The sequence below is a fragment of the Camellia sinensis genome, chromosome 8, assembly GCF_055761805.1.
Source record: "Camellia sinensis isolate YWXY chromosome 8, ASM5576180v1, whole genome shotgun sequence".
NCBI lineage: Eukaryota > Viridiplantae > Streptophyta > Magnoliopsida > Ericales > Theaceae > Camellia > Camellia sinensis.
Window position 1 is genome coordinate 148,557,850 of NC_138968.1, and position 11,137 is coordinate 148,568,986.

Below are 11,137 nucleotides of genomic sequence, written 5' to 3' on the forward strand. Positions count from 1 at the left end.
ATATATATGGCCAATACTGTCATCAAGGTTGGAGGTTATGTTTTGTTTGCTTCTACTGATTTGGACTCCAAGTGCCAATTGGTGTTGTTGTTGTGTAGTGCCAATTATTTATGTTTCATTGTCATCTTATCTGATAGGACTTGAAACTTATGAAGTAATTGTTGTATTGTGCCAATTGTTCATGTGTGGTGCCGATTGTTCATGAATTTTTTATGAAGTAATTGTACACACTTGTTAGTGTGCTAACATGAAAATTATTCATATGCATTATCGTTTTGGGAAAATTATTTATAAGTCCTATTATGGGAACTTATTTAATGTGAAGTCCTGTATAATTTCTTATAGAGTTTCAAGTCTTAAGATAGGAATGTGTTTCATAAGATCCTATGAGTTGTAAATAAATGGTATTACTATACCATTATATCCCTTATTTATTTTCATATTATAGGCTATTGTATCATTCAGCATATTACGATTTTGGAGGCTTTTAGGAAAGCGGATTGTGCAATCCATGTTCGTGGGCGTCAATGTCATCCTGATCGCAGATTCTGATGGATTTTGAAAATGTTACTTGTTTGGATGAGGATATGGCCAATATTGTCGTCAAGATTGGAGTTTGTGTTTTGTTTGCTTCTGCTAATTTGGACTCCAAGTGGTTGAGGGAAAGAGATATGGTTTTTGCTTCTCCAATTGGTGAGATTTGTTGTTGTGTGGTGCCGATTGTTCATGTTTCACTGTCATCTTATCTTATATGGGTTTGACAATCTATTACAACCATCCATTGGCACACTTTTATTAGCATCCAATGACGTTACATATAGGTTGTAATGTTAACCCACATCTACAACGTTGTTACGTCTTTTGTGTGTTACGTTCGGTTGTATTTGTCTTTAAATGTGTGTTGTGTCATTGTTGTATTCAGTGTTTACATATGTGTCACATTACATTGCGCAAAATTATTGATTTTTTAATTTTTTAATTGAATGTGGTTTGAACCTCGTCGTATGATGTTGAAGTTACAGTGGGTTGGAGGTAATGGTGGTTCAATATTTGGGTTGGGTTGGGATGTCATATGTTACATTTAGGAGGTTACGTTATTCATAATTCAACAATGGAGTATTAGAATGTCACATTGGGTTTGGGATGAGAAGCATATAGGAATGTCACGGTGGGTTTTGGATGTTACATGTTACATTTACGTTGGGTTTAAGATGAGAAGCATATAAGAATGTTACATTAGGTTTGGGATGTTACATGTTTCATTTATGTTTTGAATTTTAAATTTCTAATCATATAGATATGATTACAATCTATGGTAATATTGAATTTCCTATATATGGTATTTCTATTAATCAAGTTGTTTTGAATTTCAAAAGCATATGAGAATGTCACATTGGATTTGGAATGTTACATGTTACATTTATGTTTTCAACTTCAAATTTCTAACCATATAGATATGATCATAATCTGTGGAAACATTGAATTTCATATATATGGTATTGCCATTAATTATATTATTTTGAATTTCAAATTTCTAACCATATAGATATGATCACAATCTATGGTAATATTGGATTTCTATATATGGTATTATCATTAATCAGGTTATTAAGGGGTGATTTGGGATGATTTAATGTGACAACCCTCACCACTAATTAGTGCTAATCTATTATTAAGCATGTTAAATGACTGATTGACTGAAAACCTGAACTGATTGATATAGTGTATAGCTTAAGTGCATTTCTATCTGTTGACTGTTGAATGATCTATTCATGTTTTGCGCTTTAAACTGTAAATTGAAGGCCTTATCGGCCGCCAAATCTGAAATCGAGTAATGTTTTATGCTAGTTAGAATTTATGTGATTTTATGGTATATTTAATTGAAAGGAGATTTGGTATGATTAAATTAAATTTAATAATGTTAAATTACATAAGTTGGCTTTATTTACCTAGTTGCCATTGAGTGGCCTTTCTCTACATCAATATTTGGGACTTGATTAGGAGCTTTTGACACTTTATTCTCAGCCCCTTTCCTTATATCAAACCGACTAGAGAGAGAGAGATAGGAGATAGATTGATTTTAACCAAATTGGCTTGGAGGCTTAGGAGATTGAAGGATTCCTTGCATATTGAGTTTCTACATTTGAAATTGGAGACTTAAGGTAGAGAATATACCTTCTTGTTCATATTTTGGGTTGGTTCTTGCACGGTTTAGAGGATTGTTGGAGTTTAGAGCCAAGTTATGGCTTAAATTGTTGAATTGAAGCTTGAATCATGCATGCATGTACATATTCTTGCATTTTGAAGTTGATTTTCATGAAATCTTGTATGTAAGTTTACATTCTTGTTCTAGTCCCATGAGTTCATCATGGTTTTGAGTTTAATCTTGCTTTGGATCATGTTTTGAGGCAATAGAATTCATTAGAATTCATGCATGTCATATGTTCTTCATGTTCATGAAAACTTCTTTGAAATTGTGTTTAATTGAACTATCTTTGGGCTTTGATTTCTCAAATTGATCTTTGAAACATGTCATATTATGAGTTTACAAGTGTTTTCCAGAAAATTAGCCCAAAAGAATCGAATTTGGTACTTTTAAAGTTGATTTTGAGCTTGAAGGTTCAATCTGGAATTTCCAGAATTTGGACCCACGCTCGAGCGAGGAACTCCACGCCCGAGCGTATGCTTTGTGTGCATACAGTCCGCTCAAGCGAGGAAAGTAACGCTCGAGCGTAAAATGCGTATATCTAGTACCTTGCATGTGTTTACAATCTGCTCGAGTGAGAGAATGCACGCTCGAGCGAGGACTTGTGTCTCACGCTCGAGCGGGGGTCGAGCGCCCGTCGAGCGTGAATTTCATGCATCCAGTACTTTTGTAGTCCGCTCGAGCGAGGAAAGTCACACTCGAGCGGAGCTCCCTTGTCTGCATGTCCGCTCGAGCGTAGAAAGCCACGCTCGAGCGAGACCCCTGTTTTCTGAAAATTCTGAAAAGTGTTTTAAAGTGCATTTTTGTTTCCTCATTTCATTCTAGGCATTCCTAGGCCTAGTTTAAGGCATTTTAATGAAGTTAGTGCTATAGAACCACACCGAGTCAAGTTAGGGACTAAGTCATTGTTTCCCAAACGTGCAACTTAGTGTGTGTTCATCCTGTTAACTGTGTAGGGTTGGCATCCTAGGACGCTCACTAGCCTATCTATAACCCAGAACTCTGTGAGTAACAATGTTGCAAAGATATATTCAATCATGAATATTTCCTGAACGATCAACTGTACTGCTTTCTGAAATGATATTTCTTACTGAATGAATGCTTGTCCTATTTGCAAACTGTATTTGTGGCATCCATAGCAATTTACTATTACTGTACTGTACTGCTACTGTCACAGATATCTCTGTCGGTTTCCATGCTTGGAACCACTACTGTTTACTGATATGATGGCTATCAATTAACTGTTCGGTCTGTTAAGACCTACTGTACTGTTTGCTATTAGATGTACCACTTATGACTGCTATGATCGAATAATTGATATACTGTTCAAATGACTGTTTTCAATACTGAAAAAAATATTCATTCTTAACCTCTTTACGCATATGTTATTCACTAGGCTTTAGCTTACTGTTCATATATATATGTAGGTGTCCAGGCACCGGATCGAAGCTAGGAGCGTGGGGTTTAAACTCCCTTTTTGTCAAGCCAACCAACGTGCCTCACTACGAGGTTCCAAGTACTGCCAAGCTAAGGCTGCTTCGAGGTATTTTAGATTCTCCCTTTTCTGTCTCTGTTTTGTATAGACTGTATAGACTGTTACTGTACTGTTATGGTAGGGATTTGGTCCCTAACCTGAAAGCCTATATATGATGTATGTGTATACTGTTATGGTTTGAATGTGTATATGTATGAAAAGTCTTTTTGCATACAGACTGTCACAACTCATTGGACATCTTTAATTACTGTTTTGGCTTCCGCCAGCCCATGTATTCTGTATTACTGTTATTACTGTTAAGCAGGCTTTCGGTAATCACAGATTACTGGCCGGTTACGGTGCTAAACCCATAGGGGCGGGTTTGGGTCGTGACATTTAAATAAGTTCACATTTTGACTTTTTGTAAAAGATGGATTGGGTATGAATTGGGTTTGAAGTGATGTGGTAGAGAGGTGATGTGACTTAAATAAGATAGTGACTTTTTGACCTTTTGGCTTTTTTAGAGTATCCCCAAATAAGGCCTAATTAATTAAAATTGAGGGTAGATGTGTCCACAAGAAAATTACTGGACCTATTAAGTTATAAGTTTTTTTTTCATACGATCATATCTTATATAAGTCTTCCAAATAGGACTTATAAATAATTTACCCTTAACTAAATAAATAAAAACATCATATTTATTAATTTTATCTATTTATATATCTGATTTTTTTTTTTTTTTGGTTATGTTATAATATAATATATAAGATATAGATAGATACCTACAATTCTCATGAAAAATGTTATCTAATTTTTTTAGGAAGAGAAAAAGAAAGCAAATTTTAATATTTTCTTTTGTAAATCGATGAGAAAAAATAGAATAGAGAGATTATGAAATATTTTTATTATCTTTCAATTTGAAATCGATAAATTAATGGATAATTATTATTACTAAAATAATTAAATAGGTATGGAAGAAGTTGACAAGAGGGGATAATTATTATTTCCAACATAATTAAATAAGTATGAAAAAAGTTGAAAATGATGTATATGAGAAAAGTCAAAAAGTCTTGAAAGAAATTAATAAATATTAAAAAAAATTTAAAATCAAAAATTAAAAAATTAAGATTGAAATATTAAAATATCTTATTCCTTATATAATATATAAATGACCGACCTTTTCTTTCAAACTAAAATGATGTGGCATCACTTCATTGCTTATCCGTAAATCACAAAATAATCCATGGCACGTCGGTAACAGTTACCATACCTGTATTTTTTTAACCAAAAAAACATTAACAGGTTGGTTGATGGCTTTAAAAGGAAGCCATGCATTCGGCAATAGCAGCAACAAAGAAACAGATACCAGTGAACTCAAACACACACAGAGAGAGAATGGCGAACGAAGCAGAATCCATGTTACGAGGCCAAGCAGAAATATGGCAATGCATATATCATTTTGTGGACTCAATTGCTTTGAAGTGTGCTTTGGATCTTGGTATAGCAGACATCATCCAAGCACGCGGCTGCCCCATCACCTTATCCCAAATCGCCAACGACGTTCCCTCCTCACCATCTCTAGACATCGCTCGCCTCTGCCGCCTCATGAGATTCTTAGTCCACAAAAAACTCTTCGACGCCACAAATCCCCAATCAGATTCGGATTCAGAAGAAGAGACTCTCTACAGCCTCAACCACTGCTCTAAATGGCTTTTACGCGACCCACAACAACTAAGCCTCGCCCCTTTGATTTGCTTATTGCAATACCATCCATTGCTAACTGCACCATATAAATTCCTCTCCAGATCTATACGAGAGGGTGGTAATGCATTCCACATGGCCCATGGGCGTGAGTTGTGGGACTTTGCATCGGTCGATCCTGAGCTCAACAAGGTCTTCAATGATGGCATGGAATGTACTGCTAGGATCACGATCAAGGCTTTGATTTCCGAATATAAACATGGGTTTGATTGCATTGGATCTCTAGTCGATGTTGGTGGTGGCACTGGGGCTTCCATTGCTGAGATTGTGAAAGCATACCCGCATGTCAGAGGAACCAACTTTGATTTGCCACACGTTGTTGCCACTGCACCACCACGCCCTGGAGTTAACCACGTTGGAGGTGACATGTTGAGTAACATTCCAACTGCAGATGCAATCTTCATGAAGGTAACATACAGTTCGATACTCACCCAATCACTATAATAAATTGAGGTTGTAGAGATAAAAATTTAGGAATAAAAGCATTTTTTTAATGACGAAATATTATAGTTGCTAAAATGACATTATTGTTGTTTTACCGATAAAATTGGACAGTTAATAATCAATTACTATGCTTTTGGGATTAAAATTTATCTCAAAATGTAAATTATTTTAGCATCAAATTGTTGTCCCTAAAACTATAATTAATAGCAACATTTTTAAATTTTTGTTGCTAAAAGTTTTTGTTTTTTAACTGTTTGACAACAATTGATTCCTAAATATTTTTTATAACAAATTTGTATACTTTTGAAGACAAATATTTAATTCTTAAAACCTTTATATATTGCCGTGAATTATGAATTGGAATTTAAATTTTGGCTCATTGGATTGACCATGAACTTGACACACTTCAATGTCTTCTGCAAAAAACAAAAAATTGAAGCACCAGCAAATTGTTGAATATTTTTCATATCTGTAATCAAGCCTCTTATTTCATGACAATCTAAAATATTTAAATATAGATTTTCACTTTCATTTCATCCCCAACAATACAAGCATAAACAAAAAAAAAAAAACCGTATAGAGCTAGCACTCTAAGTAGCTGCCTTCGACATTCATCATTTCAAGCCTACAAAAGAGGGGTTATAATGTATATAATAATGCAATTTTTTATTTCGTTGGAAGTTTGAGCTGTGTTTGAATTTAATATTTAAAAAGTCAAGTTCGAGCATGTTCAATCGTTTATTCTAGCCGAATTCAAGTTTGATTAATAAACTTGCGAAGCTTATATATAGTCCAACTCAACTAAATTCGTTTACAATCCCAAGCATAACTGTAAGGTTTATTTCACAAATTATTGTTATACATGTATGACAAATGAGTTGACATAAGAAAATTATTTGAATGCAGTGGATCCTACACGACTGGAGTGATGAAGATTGTGTCAGGATATTGAGAAACTGTAGAAAAGCAATACTAGAGAAAACTGGAAAGATTATTATAGTTGATACGGTTTTGCAGCCTAGTGGCGATGGCCTATTTGTCAACACAGGTATGGCACTAGACCTAGTGATGCTCACGTTCTTTGGAGGTGGGAAGGAGAGGACTGAGCTTGAATGGAAAAAGATACTAAATGAAGGAGGATTTGTGCGTTACAATATCATCAAAATTCCAGCTTTACAGTCAATTATCGAGGCGTATCCACAGTAATTGGCAACTGATGTGTTTCAAATTTAATAAGAGTAATATAAGGAATCTCAAATGTTTTATCAACATTTTGACCAATTGTCTTACATGGGTGTAGGACCCACACATGTTGGTAAAACATGTGGTAAAACATGTCCCACACCCATATAAGACATTTGATAGAAATATTGATTAAACATTTGGATCCCTAGCATTTTTCATTCAATAATGAGTTAGGAATAATAACGAATGTACCAACAAACATACAGATTAGGCAAAATATTAAGTGGACCCCCACAAAAGCAGTGAAACTGGCATGTTATGCTTACTCATAACTTTGTTAGTGTTCTTAGTATTATTATCCCTAGATAATAAGTATTCCTACCCAAACTAAATCCTGTTATCTCTTATAATATGTTTTAGCAAGCTTCCATCGTTTGATCTAATAATTGTTGAGGGAACTACTTCCATTTGTATGATTTACATGTAAGAATATATATAGATAGATATATTATAATAGTTCATTCAAGGTAATCACCAATGATGAACTAAAAAGGATCGCTTAATTAAATGCAAAATTATGTGTATTTTAGTATTACTCTTTTATCTCTTTAAATAATAATTAGGACATGTATCCTAGACAGGGCCTTTTGGACCCAATTCAAAGGCATAAATATAAACATCATGATCAAAGTTTCACGACCCAAACCCACCCCTATTGGATTAATGTCATAATCGGCCAGTAATTCGCTATTATCAAAGGCCTTCCTATACAAATCACATACTTGGGGCTAGCGAAAGCTAATATGTAAGCAAATAAAACGTCCAACGAGCTGTGAAGACTTACATGAGACAAAATGAACTTTTATATGTCTATATTTATATACATCAAAGCATAGCAAGTTGCCAAACACAAACAAAAGAGGGATTACATTCCATTATCAATAGATACACAACCAAAGTAAAACTGTTCATAAGGGTGATCTCCGAGCCACCCAAAACCTCGACGGATGGGATCCTCACAGTGAAACACAAAAGCTAGCTTGACAAAGCTGAGGCAAGGTTGACGCCACTATGTTCTCTCATGTACTAGATCACCTACATATACATATAAAATCATGAGTTAGAGTCCAATGAATAACAGCTATGTAAAGAGGTTATGAATGATGTCCTTACTATAATGCAAATTAATCCATTTTGGTACTACTTAGAAAATCAGAATCATATACTTAAAAGATCCATATCTCATACAGGAAGTATAAACATTATACGTGGTACATCCAATAGCAACTAGGACAGGTAGTCATGAAGACCAAACAGATGGTCTTGACGACCAGGCAATCAGATGATGGCCCTCAATACAATAAACAGGAGTTCCAAGAATTGGAACTGACAGAGATCTCTATAACACTAACAGAAAACAGTTTTAAGGATGCCATGAATACAGGTCAAGGAAATAGGATCATCATTCATTAAGCATAAGAATCATTTCAGAACAGAGGATAGTATAATGCAGAAAAGAAACACTTTTAGTTAACTTATCTTTATAACAGTGTTACTTACAGTTGGCTCCGCAAAACACGTGGTTGGGACGCGGCGTTTGACCTACACAGACATATACAAGCATGACACGTTTAATTCACAGTGCAACTAATTACTTATTTGATTGGTTGGCCTAATTGTCCTTTATTCTCTTTTAATGTCCATAATGCCCGTGAAATGCAATCAGCGTCAAATACATGTGAAAACCATGAAAACGGAGGCCCAAAAGATGGAAAAATGAAGTAGAAAAAATGAAACCAGGCCTGCCTGATAGCCGCACGTACGGTGTGCCTTGGCCGCACGTGCAGAACTCCCACCGCACATGCGCTGCACGTGCGCCGAAATGTGCAATTATTTCAGATTGTGCAGCCATTCTCCCATGTTTTCCACACGTGCGGGCCTCCCCGTCGCACGTGTGGCTCTGCCTCCCGCACATGCGGTCCTCTTTACCGCACATGCTGTTCTAGGTGTTTCAGAACCGATAATCTATTTTGGTATTGAGCTCGCACCTTTCCAAAAACCAAATCCAATTTTGTACAAATCAAGGCCCAAAACTTACTAAAACATGGTGAATGAGCAAATTCTAAGTTCAAATAAAAATCATAATTCCAAAACAAACCCATTGGCATTGAAAGAGAAAAGATCAAGATTTTGAGTGTAAAGGCAAAATCAAGAACCATAGAAATGTAACTTTCCAACTCATATCCATGAATTCCTTCTTCCAACTACCAAAAATTCATGCAAAGAGCAAGGAATTGAACATGAATGATGCTATGTATGCTATGTATGAACATGAATTCCTTTATTTACATTTTTTGACACAAACTACACTACCCAATTCCTAATTCAACTCAAATTCTCCAATCTCATATGTTAATCTCAAGGTTGAGACAAGAATTCTTACCTTTACTTAGGAAATTATGGAAGATTGACTCCAATCCTCTTACTTATCTTCTATTCCTCTTTCTTGAGCCCTCTTTCTTTCCTCTCTAGAATGCTCTCTACAAGAGCTTTCTCTCTCTCTCTCTCCCCCCTTTTATTTTATGAGTGAGTGCCAAAATACAACATATCTAGCCCAATTTCCTTAATCCAACTTTAATTGAATTTAAGTTACAATCACTTAAATCAAGTCATTTCTCACCATAACCTAATTTTAACTTAACCCAAACTGGACCTAATTAAGGTGAATTAGGCTCTAACCACCTAGTCCAACATTTAAGTTTTGACCTTATAGGTTAACGAATCAGACAGGTCTAATTCATATATTCTCATATCTGTCAAGCAGAACATAGTTCAAATAGCACATAACTCACAATTAACCTACACATATAAGCATATAAGACAGAAAAGTCACATGTAAACACATAATTAAGGTAAGTCACAGAAGTAACAGTTAATTACGAAGGCGGGTGTTACACAAAGACTCTAATAAACATGAGTTTTAATTACAATGGATCTTTAGTTGACATTGGCGGTGGCACAGGGGCTTCCATCACATCTAAATATGTAAAATGTATTATACGTATGAATATATGTAAGATATATATTATAAATTGGACAAATTATGACAGTAGTCTTGTATTTTTTATCTTTATTTTATTTTAATCTCTATAATTTTACTTGGCTCGATTTTAACCGTGAATTTATGACTTTGTCTTAATTCGATCCAATTGATTACAGCTCTTAGTATTTTATTATAGAAAATACGAACATAAGTGTCATATGTCAAATTTTTAAAGACAAAATTATAAATTTATTCAATCAATTAAGTGATAATTTTCTTTAAAAATCACTAATGATATTATCAAAATAACTAAATTGACACAAAATTTAAAATTCAAGATCAATTTAGTAATAATTTTCTTTAAAAATCACTAATGATTTCTTTAAAATTGTCATAACAAAGCGCAACATGAGATATAACTAAAAATCTTATGAGTCATAACTAAAATAATGTCATAACTAAAGAAGAAAATTGATCATAATTAAAGAAAAAAAATAGTATAACTAGGGTTGCATATGTTACACTCTTTTTCAAGGGGTGTATATTAGAATTTTCCTATAACATTATGGGGGGAACTACATACAAGTGGGAGAAGAGAAAAAAAAATACCAACACATAGGAGGGTGCAAGTAACACTTGTAACCACGCAGCTTTTCATTTGTACCCCACCACAGACACTTATACCCCACGTGTTTGTAATTTTTTTTCTCTTCTCGCACCTGCATGTAAATTCCCTCTAACATTATAATGTCACATTTCCGAATATTTATTTATTTTTAATAGCCCTATGATTCAACTATAAGCTGTTGACAATGAAGTAGATATTTTTCACCTTCAAAAACCAAAAATGAAAATGATAGATTAATAAATAAATTATCTGTATAGATAGATGACAATATGGCTCGATAAGGGTTCATTTTGTTTTGTCTCTTCGAAATTTATCTTTTTGTTTGTCATGTATCCTATTCTTTATAATTCTTCTATGCTCTGAGACTGTAAGAAATTGAAGACGAAGAATGATTAA

At 34.3% G+C, this 11,137-nt stretch overlaps 1 protein-coding gene and 1 long non-coding RNA gene across 2 annotated transcripts; one reads left to right on the forward strand and one right to left on the reverse strand.

Annotated features, from left to right (window-relative positions):
• Positions 1 to 5,013: 5,013 nt before the first annotated feature.
• Positions 5,014 to 7,531, forward strand: LOC114291161 (xanthohumol 4-O-methyltransferase). The gene is made up of 2 exons (XM_028235213.2): positions 5,014 to 5,849; positions 6,792 to 7,531. Exons 1-2 carry the CDS (start codon positions 5,076 to 5,078, stop codon positions 7,089 to 7,091), a joined length of 1,074 nt encoding a protein of 357 aa, XP_028091014.2. The 5' UTR covers positions 5,014 to 5,075; the 3' UTR covers positions 7,092 to 7,531.
• A 386-nt stretch (positions 7,532 to 7,917) lies between these two features.
• LOC145797197 (uncharacterized) lies at positions 7,918 to 10,356 on the reverse strand. Its single transcript, XR_014338415.1, has 2 exons — positions 8,631 to 10,356; positions 7,918 to 8,165 (listed from the first exon to the last, which is right to left on the reverse strand). It is a non-coding gene; the product is annotated as an uncharacterized LOC145797197 (long non-coding RNA).
• Between the last annotated feature and the right edge of the window lie 781 nt (positions 10,357 to 11,137).